This window comes from Eubalaena glacialis, chromosome 14 (assembly GCF_028564815.1).
Source record: "Eubalaena glacialis isolate mEubGla1 chromosome 14, mEubGla1.1.hap2.+ XY, whole genome shotgun sequence".
NCBI lineage: Eukaryota > Metazoa > Chordata > Mammalia > Artiodactyla > Balaenidae > Eubalaena > Eubalaena glacialis.
Window position 1 is genome coordinate 79,937,423 of NC_083729.1, and position 17,534 is coordinate 79,954,956.

Below are 17,534 nucleotides of genomic sequence, written 5' to 3' on the forward strand. Positions count from 1 at the left end.
TATAGGTTCTCTATTTCATTTTATTCTTTTTTTTTTTTTTTAAAGTTACATTTGTTGGAAGTAGCAGACCAAATCTTTTCTCTACCCAAACTTGAACGTTTTTTTTCCCTTAATTTTTTATTTATTTATTTATTTATTTATGGCTGTGTTGGGTCTTTGTTTCTGTGCAAGGGCTTTCTCTAGTTGTGGCAAGCGGGGGCCACTCTTCATCGCGGTGCGCGGGCCTCTCACTATCGCGGCCTCTCTTGTTGCGGAGCACAGGCTCCAGACGCGCAGGCTCAGTAATTGTGGCTCACGGGCCTAGTTGCTCCGCAGCATGTGGGATCTTCCCAGACCAGGGCTCGAACTCGTGTCCCCTGCGTTGGCAGGCAGACTCTCAACCACTGCGCCACCAGGGAAGCCCCCCATTTTATTCTTTAAATGACTTGGTGTCAAGATACATTTTTATATACTGAATAACTGAATGTAATTATAAAGGAAATTTATTGAGTCCCAGTATTACATTTTTTTTTAATAAATTTATTTATCTATTTATTTTTGGCTGTATTGGGTCTTTGTTGTTGCGCATGTGCTTTTCTCTAGTTGCGGCGAGTGGGGGCTACTCTTTGTTGTGGTGCTCGGGCTTCTCGCTGTGGTGGATTCTTTCGTTGGGAGCACGGGCTCTAGGCGGACGGGTTTCAGTAGTTGTGGCACACGGGCTCAGTAGTTGTGGCTCGCGGGCTCTAGAGTGCAGGCTCAGTAGTTGTGGTGCACGGGCTTAGTTGCTCCACGGCATGTGGGATCTTCCCAGACCAGGGCTCGAACCCGGCTCTCCTGCGTTGGCAGGCGGGTTCTTAACCACTGTGCCACCAGGGAAGCCCCGAGTCCCAGTATTACATTTTAATTAGTGTAATTACTTTATTCTTTGAAGTGTCCAATGTAAGTTAAATAATCAACATAAGCATTTAAAGTAGCTGGTGTTTTGGGGTACCTGGGATCTCTGTATTATTCTTTTAACTGTGTGTCAATCTAAAAGTATCTCACAAAAAAAGTTTATTTTAAAAAATAGTTGGCGATTTTAAAGCAAAAGAAAAAAGGCAAACAACAAATACATTCAAGCACTATTAAGATATGAAAGCAAATCTGAACTAATTCTTATACCATATCACTGTTGTGAGATAAAGCACCATATATAAAATTCATTAAAAAGAACACCTGAAATTTTTTTTTTCATTTTTTTTTGTTTTTCTAAAAAGACCATCATTCTAGTTCGTTTTCGCTTACTGAGAGAAAGCCCAACTTAGAAGGAAGAAATCATGTCTAACATTCTTTGGCCCACCTCAGAATCGTCCATGGCTGTTTTCAGTATGTTGGCGTGGGCAGTGACAGCCTGGACCGCAGCATTCTGAGCCACAATAGCCTGCTGAGTAATGCAAGCAGTTTGGCTCAGAGCATCTTCTAAGCTCTTGGCTAGTGCTGAAGTTAAAAAAAAAAAAAAAAAAAAGTTAAAAACTAGATCCCTCCTGCCAAATGACTTTAATCTTTCCCTGTTCACCTGTTGAGTCTTGCATTGCATTTCCCCCTCAAAACAAACAAAATACAGATTTAGCGAATCAAAATTTCACTTAAAATATGATAAAATATTAATAATCACTGAATCCAGATGGTGAATCTATGCAGGTTCATTACACTATTTTTACTTTTGTGTATATCTGAATTTTTTCAAAATAAAACATGTTTTGTGTTTTCTATATGAAAGGGAAGATCGCAATAGGAAAGGCAAATATATAAAAGGATTGAAGATCACTTAAATGAGCCAGCATATAGTTTAAGAAACAATCAAAAAAATTTTGTGAAAGCGATTATAACTACAGTGAACAGCAAAAGGATAAACATGAAGATATAAAATAGGACATCAGAATCACAAACTGTGGGGGAGGGGAATAAGAAAATGTAGATCTATTAGAATGTGTTTGAGCTTATATGACTATCAGTCTAAAGCAAGCAGATATAGCAATGGGTTAACACACTTGAAAACAAGGGTAACCACAAATCAAAAACACGCTACAGATTCACAAAAACCAAAAAGAAAGGAATTCAAGCATAATACAAATGAAAACCATCAAACCACAAAAGGAAAAACCAAAAGAAGAAGAAAGGAACAAAGAAGACGTTAACTGGATAACAAGATTTTAAACGGCAAAAAACACATACCTATCAATAATTACCTTAAATGTCAATAGACTAAATGCTCCAATCAAAAGACACAGAGTGGCAGATTAGATAATAAAACAAGAACCTATAATATGCTGCCTACAATAGACCCATGTTAGGGCGAAAGACACACACAGACTGAAAGTGAGGGGATGGAAAAAGATATTTCATGCAAATGGAAACAATAAGAAAGCAGGGGCAGCAATACTCGTACCAGAAAAAATACATTTTAAAATAAAGGACATGGAGAAAGACAAAGAAGAAAGACAAAGATGGACACTATATAATGATAAAAGGATCAATACAAGAAAAGGATATTACACTCATTAACTTATATGCACTCAATATAGGAGCATCTAAACACATAAAACAAATACTAACAGACATAAAGGGAGAAACTGATGGGAATACATAAATAGTAGGAGACTAACATCCCACTGACATCAACAGATAGATCTTTCAGACAAAAAAATCAACAAGGCAAAAGAGATCCTAAATGACACAATAAAACAGTTAGACTTAATTGCTATCTACAGCGACACTACATCCAAAAAACCAGAATACACATTCTTTTCAAGTGCGCATGGAACATTCTCTAGGACAGACCACATACTAGGACACAAAACAAGCCCAACAAATTGAGGATAAGTAATTAAAGATAGTAATTATTTCAAGCATCTTTTCCGACCATAATGGCATGAAACTAGAAATCAACCACAGAAAGAAAAACGAGAAAAAACCTATTACATACGGACTAAACAACATGCTACTAAAACACCAATAATAGGTCAAAGAGGAAATCAAAGAGAAATCAAAAAATACCTCGAGACAAACAACAATGAAAGCACAACCATACAAAAATCTATGGGAGGCAACAAAAGCAGTCCTAAGAGGGACATTCATAGCAATAAAGGCCTTCCTCAAAAACAAATAAATAAAACTCAAATAAATAACCTAACCTACCACCTAAGAGAATTAGAAAAAGAAGAACAAATGAAACCTAAATTCAGCAGGAGGAAGGAAATAATAAAGATTAGAGATGAAATAAATAACACAGAGATTAAAAAAATGAAAAAAAATCAAAGCAAGAGCTGGTTTTTTGAAAGGTAAACAAAATCGACAAACCTCTAGCCAGGCTCACCAAGAAGAAGAGAGGACCCAAATAAACAAAATAAGAAATGAAAGAGGAGAGATAACAACTAATACCACAGAAATACAAAAAAATCATTAAGAAGAAAATACTATGAACAGTTATATGCCAACAAAGTGGACAACCTTGAAGAAATGGACAAGTTTCTAGAAACATACAGCCTGCCAAAACTGAATCAAGAAGAAACATAATTTGTACAGACCAATCACTAGAAGTGAAATAGAATCTATAATTTAAAAAAACTTCCTGCAAACAAAAATCCAGGATCAGATGGATTCACTGGGGAATTCTACAGCAATATACAAAAAGAACTTATACCTATCCTTTTCAAATTCTTCCAAAAGACTGAAGAGGAGGGAACACTTCCAAGGTCATTCTATAAGCCAATATCACCCTGATACCAAAACCAGACAAAGACACTACAAAAAAAAAGGAAAATTTACAGGCCAATATCTTTGATGAATGGAGATGTAAAAATCATCAAAATATTACCAAACCGAATCCAACAACATATAAAAAGGATCATATACCATGATCAAGTTGGATTCATTCCAGGGTCACAAGGATGGTTCAACATATGCAAATCAATCAGTGTGATACACCACAGCAACAAAAGAAAAGACAAAAACCACATGATCATCTCGATAGATGCAGAAAAAGCATTTGATAAAATTCGACACCCCTTCATGATAAAAACTCTCACCAATGTGGGAGAACATAATAATAAAAGCCATTTATGGCAAACCCACAGCCAATATAATACTCGACGGTGAAAGGCTGAAAGCCTTCCCACTAAATTCTGGAACAAGACAAGGATGCCCACTCTCACCACTTCTATTCAACATAGTACTGGATAGTCCTAGCCACAGGAATCAGACAAGAAAAAGAAATTAAAAGTATCCAAATTGGAAGGGAAGAGGTAAAACTGTCATTATATGCAGATGACATGACACTCTACATAGAAAACCCTAAAGATTCCACACAGAAACTAGTAGAACTGATAAATGAATTCAGCAAGGTGACAGGATACAAGATTAATATAAAGAAATCTGTTGCATTTCTTTACACTAACAATGAAACATCAGAAAGAGAAAGTAAAGAAACAATTCCCATTTAAAGTCACACCAAAAAATAAAATAAAATACCTACAAATAAACCTAACCAAGGAGGTGAAAGACCGATACACTGATAAAGGAAACTGAAGATGATTCAAAGAAATGGAAAGATATCCCATGTTCTTAGACTGGAAGAATTAATATTGTTAAAATGTCCACAGTACTCAAAGTAATCTACATATTTAATGCAATCCTTACCAAAACACCCACGACATTATCCACAGAACTAGAACAAATAATCCTAAAATTTATATGGAATCAGAAAAGACCCAAAATCGCCAAAACAATCCTGAGGAAAAAGGACAAAGTTGGAAAGGTAACACTCCCAGACTTCAGGCAACACTACAAAGCTCAGTAATCAAAACAGTGTGGTACTGAAAGAAAAAGAGACATATGGATCAATGGAACAGAATAAAGAGCCCCAAAATAAACCCACACAGCTAAGACCAAAAACCAAATCCAAGTAATCAAACGAATGCCCTACATCTGTGCTCATTCTGGCCCTTCTACTCTGTACACAATTCTAACAAACCTGCCTCCTAGGAGTAGGACAGAGCCAGCAAGTTGAAGGAAAACAAGAACCACTCAAGGCAAAAAAAACAACAGAAAAATGTGATGGAGACAAAAAACAAAAAAACCAAAAAACTATAAACAGCTGTCCTAAGAATTTAAAACTAACATCTCTTGGTCCAGCAAAAAGCTACATGCACACTACCTCCAGGGACATCAATATATTGTAGCACAGTACAATAAATTATGTTCCATGTACCTCGTTTAAGACAGGAAAATACATTTTTAGGTAACTGATATCTGTGTTTTTTTTGGCCCTGCGGCAGGCAGGCTCTTAGTTCCCCGACCAGGGATCACACCTGGGCCCTTGGCGCAGAGTCCTAACCACTGGACCGCCAGGGAAGTCCCACTAACATCTTTCTTTAAGCCATCAAAAAACCTAATGTAAAATTGAAACTTAAAAAGGAATATGCTTCGGTTAGGTGGAAACCAGCAATGTGTGGAACATTCCATCCCCCAATGATGTCAGATAAGGGGGTGGCTAGACTGAGTCCAGAGGCCAGGTAATAAACCAGAGTGGGAGCCATTCCAACCTGCACAAATATGTGTATGAGTGTAACAGAAGACTCTTAGGCAAGTGGCCAAAACATAAATAATTTCTGTTCCGCAGAGTATAAAGAATCTTCAGCACTAACCATGATAAAAACAAAAGGACAAAGTACGTGAATCACTTGAATTTATGCGGATTAGAATAGCCCTTGTCACCTGGGTAAAAGTTTAGATGGAAAGAACACAAATGATGAAATAAAGATGGTGAACAGAGCAACACCACTAAAGAAACCACAAAGAGCCGACAGATGAGAAACTTGTGTGACAGCTGAAGAAGAGAGCAACCGAGAGAGATGACCCAAGTACTTAAGAAGCGTCAGGTTTACATACACTCAATCTTAACTTGTTCTTGCTTCTCCTGTTGCGCAAGCCGAGCTGCAACTTCTTCAGGTGGCCGCTCCCTTACAGAAGTTGAGGATGCTTCCTCTTGCAGTAAAACTAAATGAGAGGAAATCAAATTTCAGCACAGAATTTCAACAGCTAATGGGGACATAAAAACACCATCATTTGTGCTTGCCAGATGTATCAACTTGAGGGCATTTTTGTGATAAAGATTCTAAAAGCACATCATCACTCAATGATTCCAACATGAAGAAATAAAGGGTCAGCTCTTAAACCCCTTGTTTTCAAAGATTTATTCAGACTTTGAAATTTAGGGAATGCCTAGACATTGCATAGTTTTGATGAGCATATCGTTTACATAACCACAAATACAGATAATTTAACTACCTGAAGTTGCAGGCTTGGGTTTTCCTTCGCCAGTTTCAGGGTGATCAGTTTCTGTAGATTCCTCATGCTGAACCACAGGCGCTGGGATGGACAGTGTGTCACCTGCTGCAGAAATAATTTGAGCTGCCTCTGTAGGGGCTATGAAATATATGTTACACATGGTGTTTACAGTTTCCTGGGTTAACAGAGAAACACACAGGAATCCACTACTATTACCTCCCACTTCACATCTCACTCCTTAAAGACACAAACACATGTGCTGCCACTACTCAAACACACAAACAGTCAGGGGCGCTGTCCACTACTCAAACCCACACACAATGAGCAATGGCTGGGAAAGCACAAGAGAAGAGAGTCTGGTCAGCATCCACCTGCATTTTAACCATTATTCTCAAGCAAGCCTTCTAATAACAGTACTAAATGGTACTAAATCTTAACATGAGAAGGGGACATAAGATTTACATAACATGGAAAAATAATAACAAATGAGAAAACAGCCTGTAATGAAGAAGGTAGATAAAAGAAAGTAACCAAAAACCATTTTTTAATTGCTTTGAAGAGTGGTAGAGATGAAAGAGGTGCGGGCAAGAACAGGATGGCAATTTTAAACACAAAGAAGAAGAGTTCACAGTTTAGATGGCGAGTGAGTAAAGGACAGGACTCAGTTAAAAAAATTACTTCATAGACATATTTTTAAAGAAAAGAAGGTTGAAAAATCAAGAGCTTATAAATTATAAATAAAAGTGTTGATGGAAGAGAAATGAGTAATTCTGAAGGTGGAATAGATGGTGGGGTGGGGAGCAACAAAATGGAGAAAAAAAATTTTTAAATAAACTGAAGGTCCCATTTAAGAGTTAAAGTTGGACTATCACAAAGCCCATTAACTGGTCTCCTTGCTCTGTCCGTGGTTCCTTTATCTATTCTCCACAATAGCCAGTAATCTTATTAAAAGTCAGCTATCAATCCCCTGACTCATAATCCTCCCAACAACTTCCTATCTTACACAGACTAGAAAGCAAAACTCTTATGATGGCCTCCGAAGACTGCCACTATAGGCTTTCTGCTCCCTCTCTACTATTGTTATTACTCTCCTCTTACTCTACCCGGGTTTCATTTGCTCCTTGCTAGAATACGCCAAGCCTTTGCACTAGCTAATCCTTCTGCCTGGAAGCTCTTCCCCACCAGCCCTTTACATGACTGACTCCCTCATCTCTTTCTAGTCTCTGCCCAAATGACACCTTCCAGGGAAACTTTTCTTACCCACTCCATTTAAAATTGCAATATTCCCTCCCACACTTATCATGTATGACATCCTATACATAATTTACTTGTATATTTATATGCGACTTCCCTCCCCTCATCCCACTAAGGAATCTTCACAGCATTTGTGTGTTTGTTTTTACTGTTTTGTTCACTGCTATAACCCCAGTGCCTAAAAGACACCCAGCACTTGGCACACAGTAGATACTCAGTATTTACTGAGTGAAAGTCAGGTGATTTAATCAAGGACAGAAGTGAAAGGAGAAATATAATAAATTCAAATGCATGCAGACCAGGTTAGGACTAGGAAGTGCTATAAATTAGTGTGGGATTACAATCATCAAGGGAAAAAAAAATCTGCAGATCAAAACTAGATCAAGACACTTCATCACTAAGAAAGAAGAGAGAAGAAAGAGTTGGTGAACAGGTAGAAAAAAGAGGTGTGGAAAGAGAACAAATCTTAAAATCTAAAGAGAGGGAAAGCTAGGAGTCAGAGAAAAGGAAAAAGTAACAGAAAAATAAGTGTGCTGCAGGCAAGACAATTCTTGTTACCATTACTTAGTAGCTGTTCACAATAAAGCCCAATTTCATATCCCACTCAACCCTTAAAATGAGAGTCAAGATGACAGGTGAGAATACTCTCTCCCCAAGGTGAGGGAAGAGTCCTTCATGGGGACGGGCCCCCCTCTTGACCATGGGTACAAATACATTAAAACAATTCATTTACCTATAATTTTGAAAGAATGATTCTAAATATAAGTACCTGTTGTTGAAGCTGAAGTGTCTCCCTTTTGTTTTTGGAGTTGTGAAGCAGGCTGTTTAGATTCTTTCATTGCCTCAGATACACTAGAGATTTTTAGTGGACCAGACTGAATCTTGGAAATGAAAAACATTTAACATTTCAGATATGATAGTGTTCTTAAAAACAGGCAGCACAAAGTATCTTGTATTATTTTAAAAGTCAAGTTTTTCAGGCTTTTAACATAAAGGTATCAACAATCTACAACAATGTATTTTATTTTTAAATTTTTTTTAAACTTCTTTATTGGAGTATAATTGCTTTACAATGTTGTGTTAGTTTTCGCTGTATAACAAAGTGAATCAGCTACATATATACATATATCCCCATATCCCCTCCCTCTTGCATCTCCCTCCCACCCTCCCTATCCCACCCCTCTAGGTGGTCACAAAGCACCAAGCTGATCTCCCTGTGCTATGCGGCTGCTTCCCACTAGCTATCTATCTTACATTTGGTAGTGTATATATGTCCATGCCACTCTCTCACTTCGTCCCAGCTTACCCTTCCCCCTCCCCGTGTCCTCAAGTCCATTCTCTACGTCTGCGTCTTTATTCCTGTCCTGCCCCTAGGTTCATCAGAACCATTTTCTTTTTTAGATTCCATATATATGTGTTAGCACACGGTATTTGTTTCTCTCTTTCTGACTTACTTCACTCTGTATGACAGACTCTAGGTCCATCCACCTCACTACAAATAACTCAATTTCGTTTCTTTTTATGGCTGAGTAATATTCCATTGTATATATGTGCCAAAACAATGTATTTTATTAACCATAGTAAGAGAAGCCATCGTACTAGAAAAATGCAGTCCAAAAATGTCATTCCAAATGACTACTCTTTATTTTAATAGTAACAAAGACTTCTCTTAGGGCAACTAATAAAGTACATGACATATAACCTTCCCTTTAAACACCATTCCTTTTATATATACAACACTGAGAAGGCTATTTCCATTCACATTCTAAATCCAGTTATGGTGTCTTCTAAATAAATTCAGTTAAAAACAAATGTTTTTTTTAGAAGGCTCTGAGTAAAAATGAAAATTCATCTTTTTTCTCTTTAATCTCCAAGATTCCCGTACCTGCACACTAAGATATATGATCCAATTGTGAGTAATGCCTGTTTTTCTCTTTCTCAATAACCACCTGCCTTAAGTTTAAGGCACCACTCATTAACAGGACTGCCAGGTGATGTGCCACAGAAAATTACTGAGTAACAGAAATATTTTCATTTACCACCTATGTTGTCCCCCTTTTTGCCGGAACTTGGCATTGGGACTCAGATATCCCTAAGATGACTACTTAAACATAATAGAAATGGTTCTGAATTTTGTCACTACCAGAAATCAGAAATATATCCATTTTCTTACTATTAAAATTTTGTTATTTTTTAACTCATGAAATGCATGCTCACTATATAACAAGCAAAATAACATCAAGATACATCATTGTTTTAGTTTGCCCCTTCACTGCTCCTTCCAGCACTCTCAGGGAGCCACTGCTAATGCCCTGAAATCTATCCTCAGGTATATATACATAAACAATTTTTCATTTCTTTAAACAAACTAAAATAGTTCATTTTATATTATACAAATTATCATGTAACCTGCTTTTTTTCATTTAACAACATATTATGGACATTCACTTCCGGTCAAGAAATTCTTTTTAGTTGAATAATATCCTAATTTAATTGTATATCCTAATGGAGTGGCAAATCCCATAATTTGGTCAATTACTCCCCTACTTATGGACATTCAACTTGTTTCCTGATTTTTGTTAAGCATTCTTGTCCACAGACAACTGAAAAGCACTAGAGTGTGATGTCTGCAGGATAGCTGCTAGAAGAGGGAGTGCTGGGTCAGAGGGCTTGTATATTTTTAAGATATTATCACTTTCACATAAGGTTCTGGCAACTCACACTCTCACAACAAATGTGTGTGTATGTGTTTGTGTATAAATATGATCTATTTCCAGACTCCGTTGTTCTGTTCCTCTAATTTCTATTCCTATGTCAAAACCTTATTGTTTTATAAAAGCAGGATTATGACAGTCAGTATCTGGAAAAGCAAGTGACCTCTGACCCCCTACCCCAACACTTTTTAAAAATGTCCTTGACTAGTCTTATACATTACTTATTCCTCCACATGAACTTTAAAATCATCTTGTCTGGTTCTTCACCCTCTGGAAAAATCAATTAGAATTCATATTAGATGTCTGCGTGTGTATTTATGTACACATACACACACATCATAAAAACATTATTTCTCTCAAATATATACTTATTTAAGAGAGACTTGAGAGAAATGCAAATATTTAAGAGAAATGACATTTTTATATGACATCCCATCCAGGAACATAACATTTGTCACCATTTAGACAGGTCTTATTCTATGTCCATCAAAAAGATTTTAGGCTCTCAGTATTTACTGTCTATGCATAAATAACCATGTTGACACTAAAAGGGTTACCATGAAATAAAATGCATAGTTTCTAAAAGAAACAAGTTTGTAAGAATGCACAACATTATAGAGTGCTGAATAAATGGTACAAATTAAAAAATAAAAACATTAATTGCTATTGGAATTCAGCTGTGTAGTGAAGGATGCAGGCCTTGAAGAGAACACTGAAAGACAAAAGAAAGGAAGTCATTCTGAGTAGAAGACAAACATGAGAAGAGTTGTACAAATGGAAAGGATCACTCTTTAGTTCTCTAGTTTACCACGGACCTTGGAACAATGCCTGGTACATAATAATCACTTGATTGACATTTGAGTAAATGAATGAATGAAAAGCACAGGGCATATTTGTAAGGTAAACAAGTATGAAACTAAGTATTTATGAGCAGGACCATACAGAGATAAGACTGGAAATGTAAATGAGAGCCAGAATGCCAAGGGTACTAAATATCAACCTAAGAACCAGCAAAAGCCATAAACTACACAAATAAAGGAACCAATAGCCAGCTCCTAGGTTAACATTTAACCACTCCTGGCTTCACTTTCCTTATTCAGAACATGAGACAATCTCTCTTCTGTCTTTAAAACAATAGGAATCAAGGTTCTTTATTAAGTGATATGATGAAAATATCATGAAAACATCACAGCACTTATTCTAGAAGATTCTTTGATACTGATATAAGCATGGCCTAGATCATGTTAGGAAGAGAGACTGGGGGGTTGGAGACTGGGAGGAAGTGGGAAAGGCTGTGTGTCAGGGGAGAGGAACAGGGCTAATTTAAATACAAAGTGATAAAGGTCAGAAATGAGATAAAGATGGTGGAAAGAAAAAGAATAAACATTAGAGATCTAACAAGATAGGACAGCTAGGACTTCCCTGGTGGCGCAGTGGTTGAGAACCCGCCTGCCAATGCAGGGGACACGGGTTTGAGCCCTGGTCCGGGAAGATCCCACATGCTGCGGAGGAACTAAGCCCGTGCGCCACTACTACTGAGCCTGTGCTCTAGAGCCCGCGAGCCACAACTACTGAGCCCGCACACCACAACAAATGAAGCCCGCACACCTAGAGCCCGTGCTCCACAACAAGAGAAGCCACTGCAATGAGAAGCCCGCACCACAACGAAGAGTAGTCCCCCTCGCCGCAAGTAGAGAAAGCCCACGCGCAGCTACGAAGACCCAATGCAGCCAAAAATAAATAAATAAAATAAATAAATAAATGAATTTTAAAAAAAAGAAATGAATGACATTAAAAAAAAAAAGACAGGATACCTACAAAACATGGGCAGCTGTGAAGATGAATCCAAGAATTCACACTGAGCTACTTGACAGCGTGGTACAATCTTTAATACATAAAAAGCAAATCAGGAAGAGTGCAAGTTTTGAGGTGGTGGAGTACAGACATGCAAAGTTCACAAGTGGCAATGTTCAGCAGGGTAGGGAAAATGGAGCAAGAAGAGGCCAAGGCTATTGAGAATGACACCTGAAGTCATGTCAAGGGAGAAAAGAACACTACTCTGAACTGTTCAGCCTTACTGTATGCTCCTGAAATTGCTTCCAGCTCTTTCTCCCAGGTCACGGAGCTTAAAATAGGCCCAGGACTTCAGAATGAAGCCATAGGATTCTGCTCCTTGACTACTGAAGCTGCAACACTACCTCCCTCAGCCCACGTAGACATTTTAAAGTTCAGATGGAAGAATAAGTGATGTAGAAGACCAAGAACATGTTGAGTCATTTGGGGTGGAGGTGAGAGAAATCAGAGGACACCTGCTTTTCCACATAGTAACTCTGTCATAGGATTGGTCTCGAGACCATGTTAGATACTGGAGAACAGACGTCTACCCAGTTTCTAATAAAGAACTGGTGAGCCATGTCCAGCCTCACAGCATAAAGAAATATCCAATACCAAATCAGCAAAAATTCATGCTCTCTTTTATACATTTTTTTCAAGCACCCGTTTGAAAGAAGAAATATGTTAAGATGTTTAAAAAAAAATCTGTAAGCCTAATGGGGGAAAAAGGGTGAAACTGAAGAATATGCACAAAGTTCCAGGTATACTAGAAGGTATTCCCGTCACAGAATCAGTATGTAGCTGAAAATTCTGTGGCTGTTTTGAGGTCTAAAAGGAGCCATTACTAACTATGACATGTGGGTCCTGTGTCATGGTTATTCTACATTTATGTTTTTAGTCTTCTAAGACAGAGTTTGACAGCTGCAATGCTGTAGGCTGACACAGAACCCCCTCCATCCACAGGGCAGCTGGGGTTACTTCTGCCCGAGCTGCCCCTTCCATTTAGCCTTGTGTGCCACATAATTATTTTCTATACGATGTGGACTAAATGAGAGCACTTATGGGACTCCAAAGGGATAAAAATCTAACTCTACATAATATTACTTCAATTTTTTAAAAAATGAAAACATACCCAGCAAAATATTTTCAAGATGAAAACAACCTGCTTTTCAAAGTATTCTCTAGGATAAACTGAAATTGTGCTTAAAACTCTTACCGGCTTCTTTGGCGATGGAGCAGTATACGGTGGGGAACCAAGAACCATCTCAAAGAGTTTGTCTGAGTAAGGTACGGTTTTCTCTACATTTTCCCGGAAATGTGAATCCCATTTGGCGTACAGGATAGTGCCACCAATACCGCCACCAACAAACAAGATGCCAGCTCCGGCAATTTTGCTAGGAGACAACCTAAGTGAAAGAAATAGGAAACACATTTTTATTTTTTGGCTCTCCTAAACCTACTTCCCTAGACTAATGTAAGAGTCTCAAAGACCTCAAGCCTCTATTTCTCTATCACTGATTCAGATCACAGCAGCCCAGTTTATCACCACAGCTGCACATCACCTTTCCCCGATTTGTTTTTTAATATGTTCACAACAAAAAATAATATTTCTTTATGGATAATTTTTTAACACAGTAATATCTAGGATAGGAAGAATGAAGCAATTTGCCCTTTAACACTTAAAACTTAGCATGTTCAGGGACTTCCCTGGCGGTCCAGTGGTTAAGAATCCACCTTCCAGTGCAGGGGGTGCAGGTTTGATCCCTGGTCAGGGAGCTAAGATCCCACATGCCTCCAGGCCAAAAAACCAAAACATAAAACAGAAGCAATATTGTAACAAATTCAATAGATTTTAAAAATGGTCCACATCAAATTAAAAAAACCTTGGCATGTTCACAATCATGAGGTTTCCTTTGAACCCAAAAAACAAGTATCACTAATTTTCAACAGTCCTCTCCCTTAAACATTTCCGCAAATACAATAAAACAAATGTCAAGTAGAACAAATACTTTTTAAGTTCCAACGTGCTGAGTTCTGGATGTAAATCTATTTGCCATAAAGGGGTGGGGGGTCTACCTTGGATGCCATCCAGTCAACAAAGAACCAAAAGGAGCACCATAACAAATTTTCGCCTACAAATAAATAATGCTCCAAAGATATTACGGCAAAGCTCCAGTGTTTGTACCTCTTAAAAAAAAAGACTTTAAGCAGATGTTGTCATATCCAAAGAACGAACACACACACACGCCCCTCAGCATACAGTTAAAAGCCTATTTACTTACAGGGAGACATGCTACATACCGAGAACTGCCTGGAGTGGAGTATCTACGACATGGTCGCAATGGACGGAGTACAAACTTCCCACAAAGACAACTCTAGAGAAGAAGGAGAAAACACCACAACCAACAGAGTTATAAGAATCTGGGAGGACTTTAGGGTTGGGAACTCAGTAGTAGTACTTTTATTACAAATACAAACGTCTTCATTAAACAAAAATTTATTTTACTTTCAGAAACCAACTTACCATGAAACGTATTTATAAACCCTTAAGAACAGTGATGCTTCCTGCGCCCCAAGGCTCATATAAAACTACTTTTAAGATTTCCAAAAAAAAGGGACTATGAAACCATGATCAATTAGCATTTTTTAAAATTGAGGTATAGTTGATGTACGGTGTAAGTTTCAGGTGTACAACATAGTGATTTACAATTTTTAAAGGTTATATTCTATTTATAGTTATTATAAAATACTGGCTATACTTCCTGTGTTGTACAATATATCCTTGTAGCTTATTTATTTTACAAATGGCAGTTTGTATCTCTTAATCCCCTACCCGTCTTGCCTCTCCCCACTGATAAGCACTGATTTGTTCTCTGCATCTGTGAGTCTGTTTCTGTTATATTCACTAGTTTGCTGTATTTTTTAGATTCCACGTATAAGTGGATATCATACAGTACTTGTCTTTGTCTAATTTATTTCACTTAGCATAATGCCCTCCGAGTCTATCCATGTTGCTCAAATGGCAAAATTTCATTCTTGTTTATGGCTGAGTAGTATTCCATTTTATATACACACATACACACACACACACACACACACACAATATCTTCTTCATCCGCTCATCTGTTGATGGACACTTAGGTTGCTTCCATCTCTTGGCTATTGTAAATACTGCTGCTATAACACTGGGGAGCCAATCAGCACTTTTAATGTTACGTATGCTAATTATTTCTTAGAAACAATTTGCCATGTTTTCTTTTTTATAAATTTATTTATTTTTGGCCACATTGGGTCTTCGTTGCTGTGCGCAGGCTTTCTCTAGTTGCGGCGAGCGGGGGCTACTCTTCATTGTGGTGGCTTCTCTTGTTGCGGAGCACAGGCTCTAGGCACGCGGGCTTCAGTAGTTGTGGCATGCAGGCTCTAGAGCGCAGGCTCAGTAGTTGTGGCACACGGGCTTAGTTGCTCCACAGCATGTGGGATCTTCCCAGACCAGGGCTTGAACCCGTGTCCCCTGAGTTGGCAGGCAGGTTTTTAACCACTGCGCCACCAAGGAAGCACCATGTTTTCTTAATTGGCAAGAAAAAACAAAACAAAGTGTAAAATATCTATTTTCACTTTGTAAACGCAGACATCTGAAAAATCACCTACAGAGTCTAGCAAACAACACTGCACTATAAGATACATATGAATCCACTCAGGGCAGAGATCCAACCTTAGCTTAATCTACCCAGAAAACCAAGTTTCCCAGCTCTACGATGATTATGTAGCTACTCAATTCCAACAGGCATTCATCTAAATCTAAAAGTTCATTTTGGTTTCTCCTAATGTATAATTAGACTAAAAGTCAATGGTTTTAAGAAAAAAAACTAATTTTACTAATGTCATAAATGTTCATGTAAATACTTATCTCCATATAAGTTGTCTACCTTTACACAAAAGCAAATGATCAAGACAATGCTGTGTGATTTGTTTTAATCAAAGTAAAGCACATAACATCAAATGTTTCTTAACAAAATGTAGATCCCTTAAATAAAACAAATAAACGGGCATCTAGATACTATTTGGGGAGGGTTTTGATAAACTGAAGGCCATTCATAGCTATCAATTTGAAATTTCAAACTTATTGTATCCAGAAATAAAATCTTTCTTTATACCAAGTAGGAAATCAAACAGCAGCAAGGGAAAAAAAATGCTTTCTCTAGGTTCCTTGATGAAACTGCATCTAAGGAATTACAGAAAAACACAAACTTCCTTTTAAAAGTATCTTAAATTTTAAGAAAATATATCACATGATCAGAGAGCACATGAAATTACTCTAGAATTATAGTTGCATTTACATTCTATTTGCCAAAACAAAGCCTAGAGGTAAACATCAAATTAACATATTAATACATTTGGGGGAGGAAACACTGTATGTTTTACAATGTGTAAAGCAGCTATAATTGGTATTTTAAAAGTATTTCAATTATTACCCTTAGTGTAGAATTCTCAACTGAAATTACAAGAAAAGGGTGTTTTACTACTGTTCTATAAAGCAAGTAGCATGAAATTTCAAACAGAATTGCATCTACTTTCATGTATCAACAACTCCATTTTGTTCACTTAGGGATGAAATATTAGGAAACCATTAAAGATGTGTTTTGTTTAAGAAAGCATTTTTTTACCTCAATGGGTATAAAAAGGTATTCAAGTCAAAAATTAAGGCACTGTTAACGGTGGATAATTAGCTAATTGGAATGTCAAGCAGCAAACATAATAATGGATACTTGATTCTGTGTAATACAGAGCCAAATTCAACACTAGAGTTTGAGAACACTCTAATTCACAGCAATATATACTTTTTAATCTGTTCCTTTATCCATCTTCTACTTTTACCTTGCCCCTCTTCCCTCCCTTTGACAGATATATTTGATGTGATTGTAAGTTTATAGTTCCTAGCATTAAGTAAATTTAAAATCTAAAATTCAAAATCAAAATTCAAAATGTTTAGTTACATACAGAGTGAAGTCTCCCTCATACTTCTGTCTTCCAGCCACTTAGATTCCCTCTCCATAGGCAACCAATGCTAATCTGTTTCTTATATATTCAGATATTTTGTGACAGAGAATTCCGGGCACGCCTCCTTTACACAAACGAAACCATAACATACACCCAGTCCTGTACTAAAGTTCACTCAACAATATACACTTGAGCTCATTCTATACCAGCACATGGAAATCTTCCTACTGGATGTGAGTGATTCAGTACTCCACTGTATGGCTGGCTGCACGGCTGTTAGCATAACTGATGCCATCTTAGGCCCATACAGTTCCTCCTGTCCTTCCACAGACCCTGCCCAGGATGGTACTGTGTGGTAAATCGCTTCTCTGTCATCAAAGGCTTTGTAGTTAATAGATAATGTTTAATAATCATTAGGACCAAGGGGCC

The 17,534-nt window shown here is 37.5% G+C and overlaps 1 protein-coding gene across 5 annotated transcripts in view; it reads right to left on the minus strand.

Moving 5' to 3' along the window:
• The window catches only part of IMMT (inner membrane mitochondrial protein), a 67,402-nt gene that overhangs the window by 17,858 nt on the left and 32,010 nt on the right, over positions 1–17,534 (minus strand). For 2 of the 5 annotated variants that reach the window (XM_061168757.1, XM_061168759.1), the window contains exons 2-7: positions 14,409–14,482; positions 13,324–13,513; positions 8,330–8,441; positions 6,307–6,411; positions 5,908–6,015; positions 1,319–1,455 (exon numbers count right to left, since the gene is read on the minus strand). In XM_061168757.1, coding sequence (XP_061024740.1) covers positions 1,319–1,455; positions 5,908–6,015; positions 6,307–6,411; positions 8,330–8,441; positions 13,324–13,513; positions 14,409–14,482 — 726 coding nt within the window. Of the gene's footprint in view, positions 1–1,318; positions 1,456–5,907; positions 6,016–6,306; positions 6,445–8,329; positions 8,442–13,323; positions 13,514–14,408; positions 14,483–17,534 lie in introns of all 5 variants that reach the window. The other 3 variants (XM_061168756.1, XM_061168755.1, XM_061168758.1) reach the window with 2 other exon arrangements.